General features: G+C 41.0%; 1 protein-coding gene across 1 annotated transcript; it reads left to right on the plus strand.

Moving 5' to 3' along the window:
• The first annotated feature begins 1,132 nt into the window (after window positions 1–1,132).
• On the plus strand, window positions 1,133–2,086 carry LOC113226385 (fork head domain transcription factor slp2-like). The gene has a single exon (XM_026458995.1). It carries the CDS (start codon window positions 1,142–1,144, stop codon window positions 1,850–1,852), a length of 711 nt encoding a protein of 236 aa, XP_026314780.1. The 5' UTR covers window positions 1,133–1,141; the 3' UTR covers window positions 1,853–2,086.
• Window positions 2,087–4,669: the final 2,583 nt, after the last annotated feature.

The following is a 4,669-nucleotide window of genomic DNA, read 5'->3' on the forward strand; positions in this document are numbered from 1 at the left end:
GTACCTACTTTAATATTTTGGTTGTTCTCACACAAGATAAGTATGATCAGAAAACCCGGTTGTTGAAAACGGATATACCTACCTAAAACACATGCCAGCCGGCACAGCGATACAGCGACAACATAGCGACCTGGCGGCGGCGGGAGGCGTGGCGGGGCGTGGGCGGGGCTCCATTGTTTCACTGTTTACCGGAACTTTGTTTCATACACTCTATTTGTGGTCCTTTAGCCTATGTAGCATAAAGTCGAACATTTGTTATATAGGACATAGTCATTAAATGTTTCGAATTGTGGTCAAAGTTTAAATATTCTTTCGAAATGCTGATTCAATTATAATTGGATATTTCCCAAACAAAGTTACCAATAGGTAAGCTGTGTTTAAGAATGTCTACATTTTTAGGATAGCGCTAATCGCGGCTAATGGTGCACTACGTTCAAGATAATATTGTTTTACGGTAACCAGAGACGATCCAATATTTTTTGAATATTTATTCAAAGGCCCAAGTAAAAAATATGGTCGCTATCTAGTATTATATTCAATTTATAAAAACCAACGTAACAATAGGACATTGTAGCCACTATCACATTTGTTAATGATCTTTGCTTTATGCTCCGTTTTTGTACTACAATAAATACGACAATTAATAGCATAACAAAGGGAATTTTTATTCAGAGTGACGTAGGTACAAAATTTGTCAAATTTCACCGCCTAATTTATAGTGTAGCAGTCGCGACTGCTGCTATGTTTAAAAAACACTATTAGTGACAGCCGCGACCCGCTCTGCCGGCGTTCATTACACCGCACTAAATAAACTCCTAAACAACGCGTGAAAAATTACAAAAAACTGTTTACAGCCCATAACTGATCAAGTTAATTTTTGTTTTTTAACCCTAACGCAACCCTATCGCGCCGCATAAGCATGATCGTCGATGTGGCGTGCGTCGGCAACTTGTTAGAGGAAAGTCTCCCGTATGTCGTTCGCGTGCGGCGCGTTGAGAGTGCATGTGTATCTTTGTTGCGCTGTGTCGGCATGGAGTGCGAAAGGTGGGGTGTCGCGCTGGGCGGGGCGGCGGGCGGGGCCCGGCGGCGGTCGGCGCTGCGCCTTTAGTTGTGAGCGCGCGGCTCGCGATGCCGCACCACAATGAGTCCTCCGCACAGTTTCGCAATCCGCGACCTGCTGCCCGAGGCCTCGTCCCGCTCGCCCAGCCCTTCCGACACCGAGCTCGACGTCACGGGCACCGAAACGCCGCCGCCCGGATCCTCGCAAGTGAACGATGATAAGAAAAAGAGCGAGAAACCCGCTTACAGCTACAACGCTCTCATCATGATGGCCATCCGCAGCAGCCCCGAGAAACGACTCACGCTGAACGGCATTTACGAGTACATCATGAAGAACTTCCCTTACTACAAAGAGAACAAGCAGGGCTGGCAGAATTCGATTCGCCACAACTTGAGTTTGAATAAGTGTTTCGTGAAAGTGCCGCGGCATTACGACGACCCCGGTAAAGGCAACTACTGGATGCTGGACCCGTCGTCAGACGACGTGTTCATTGGTGGTACGACGGGAAAACTGCGGCGACGGTCGACGGCGGCGTCGCGGTCGCGGTTGGCCGCTTTCAAAAGGGGCGCGATGCTGCATCCGATGTTCGGGAACCCGTACGCGTCACTGGTAGGGTTGTATCCCCCGTTGCTGTCAGTGTATGGAAGGTACGCGTTACCGAGTCCTTTATTGCGGTTGCCCCCACCGCCTCCGAATCCGTACCACCAGCTGTATCGGCGGATCCAAGGGCTGACGCCGCCGCTGAGCCCGCCGGGGCCCGAGCCCAGCTCGCCCGTGATGAAACACAGTTGATGGACTGGTTGTTGACTAAGAATCTGAAGGTATCGCGGATGAGCCGTAAAAAAGCGGCCCGCGATTTGTTACAGACTGTGATAGGAACGAACGATTGAGTGTATTATAATCGAATTCGTATTTGTAAAAAGTGGTATTGCTATTTATTATTAAAACTTAAGATTATATTTAATGATTTTAATTTAAAATTAAGAGGCTTAAGTTTATTGAACGCAATAAAAGAAGTTTCAAACAATCTCTTAAACGATTGCGCGATTTTTATTCTCCTGTTTCAAGAATGCTTCCCACATTCTCTTTAGGCCTAACCATACTCACCTACAATATCTTTACAATCCACGATGTGCGTAGAGATTGATCTAAATTTAATATATATTTTGTACATTAAACACAATTATGTTTTTGTTTAAGATTACGACATAAATACCTAACCCATACCTATTTGTTAATCAGAATCTACTTATGTAGCGCACATAGCGTACAGTACCTATTGAAAATGTGGTAGCAAAATTCCCATTTCAGACTTTTAAAACATAATTTTATAATATAATACTCTATTTGTATTTTACATTTTGTTAACTGGCACCGTGTCATGTAAAAACAACTTAAAAGAGTCGTAAACATTATAACATAATTTATGTGCTGGACTTACGATATTAGCGCATAGTAAATATTGAATCGTTTGGGTGACACATTACGGCCGGCAGTCTAAACAATTATCGCTCGTATTTATGTACCGGGGGTGGTGTAAAGTCGTATGTTTTAGTGCTGCCATGTGTTTGGCTGTCACAGACGACTGGTGAGAAAAAGTGAGAGTCGGAGGTGCCAACAAAAACATTTGTAACGCGACACCGATTTTAATCCCGGCAATGTCCGCCTGCAGCCATCGTTCATCTTAGGAGACACAAAACATCTTGCGCTCAATAATATTGTGAAAAGCTGCGAGTGTATACCTCGAGTCGTTCATCATTTGGTCATGCTAGCATTGAAAAATTTGCATTTCGTTTGATTTTCTTTTTAAAAATGAAGAAATGTTCAAAATAGAAATACGTAAATAGTAGTAAAAAGTCTAAACTAAAAGAATCATCTAAATGTCAAATCATATTTAAACAGCATATAAAATTAACCAAGGGAAGTGGACGCAACTCCCCAAACACGAACACGTACATAATTATCACCATATCGAGAGCCATTAGATAAAAATTATGTGAGGATGTGTGAACGCGAGGTGGCCACATTGCGTTGTTAAATCGTCCTCATCCCAGAGACAATTAGAGGCGACCATAAACAAGCGATAATCCGCGGATTATATTGAGCGAACGCACTCGGCGGCAGAGGCGCACACTTCGGTAAATACTTGTAAATCTACGTCAAAACGCAACGACACATACATATGTCTTAGGATTAGCGGATTAACCCGTTTCTCTGTTATTTTCCCGTATTTCCAAAATGACGACTTCCCGCCAAAACGGCTAAATCTCGCATTAAAATACTTTAAATATGGCAACGCCGTCGTCGTGCGCACGACTTTGGGAAGACCCTAAATTGGGATTTGCCAGTTTGTTTTTGTTGACTTCTCCAAAGTTTAGATAATTGGTTGTTGATCCTCAGCTATAAATAAAGGTATTAAAGTAGCGTATTTTAGTTAAAGTTCCGTAAAAACAAAACACTACCTGGAAGTTTTACTTCAAATTAATTTTTGACAACATAATCTTTTGGAACGCACGTCTGCCGTCATTTTGATAATTATAGGTAAACAAAAGAAAGAATTTATTATTAACGTGGCATGACCGAAATAAATCGCAGGTTCGAAAATTGAAACGCCCAATCCTTTCAACATATTGTCGTTGCTAATCTTAGAAAAAAGAAAGTTCGGACAATCGTCGAATGGTCTCTATTTATAGTTCATACCATTTTGCGAATCCTTTCATTGTTTGTCCACATTTAGTTGATCCGTTTACGTACGTTAGACGTTTATTTATACATATTTGCTGTATGAATGAAGTTTACTAAACCCTTTGAGACGGATGTTTTTCTTGCCAAATTGTGTCCCCGAAATGGGATTTGTGCGTGATTATGAATTTTGCCAAGATTTAGCAAACTTATGATAATTGTTCCGTTTGTATACCATCCATTCATAATATTGTGAGCAAAGAATTTGTGTGAATCGAATATTATCGCTCGAAGTTTGCAAATTCGAGATTTCCTTTGAGTTCTTTTGAAAGATTTATAATAATGTCGAATGTTTATAACAACAATTATAAATAACTTGCAGTTGGTTTAACACATTAATAAAATGTTACAATGTAGCTCAGGAATTTCTGACATTTCTTTAAACAAATATTTTATAATCGAAATAGGTGATTGTAGAGTTGGGAAATTTTTTTTACTTCGCACAAAAATGTTACAGACGTAACTCGAACTCTGGTTCGGATTTTTCTAGTAAAGTATCAAAAGGTGGATTACCTACATACTAAATTAAGGGATTTTGGTCGATCACGGTCTGTTCTATAAATGTTTCAGGTTGGTTTCCAAGTGGTAAAATATACATAAAAATTACGCACTCAATCAACCTTACATTTTGTGGGTTGTAAGGGCATCCCTCACTCTCAGCAAACTTTGGGTAATGACTGCTAATGTAGCTCTCAGCACGCGAGAGATGTTTATCATGTTTAACAAATGTTTACCGCGAGTCTTGTTTATGTTTACGGCGCGTATGAACTCTCTGATGTTGTACCATAACATTTTAGCGGTTCCCCGAACAACTGTTCCGTTTGGTTTTTTTTATCAACTCTTCATGTAAAATTAGATGTGTTTGGA

Source organism: Hyposmocoma kahamanoa, unplaced genomic scaffold (assembly GCF_003589595.1).
Source record: "Hyposmocoma kahamanoa isolate Upper Pololo Valley unplaced genomic scaffold, ASM358959v1 190, whole genome shotgun sequence".
Taxonomy (NCBI): Eukaryota; Metazoa; Arthropoda; class Insecta; order Lepidoptera; family Cosmopterigidae; genus Hyposmocoma; species Hyposmocoma kahamanoa.

Coding starts and splice junctions, on each gene's coding strand:
- LOC113226385 (XM_026458995.1), top strand. CDS start 1,142: ATGAGTCCTCCGCACAGTTTCGCAATCCGCGACCTGCTGCCCGAGGCC.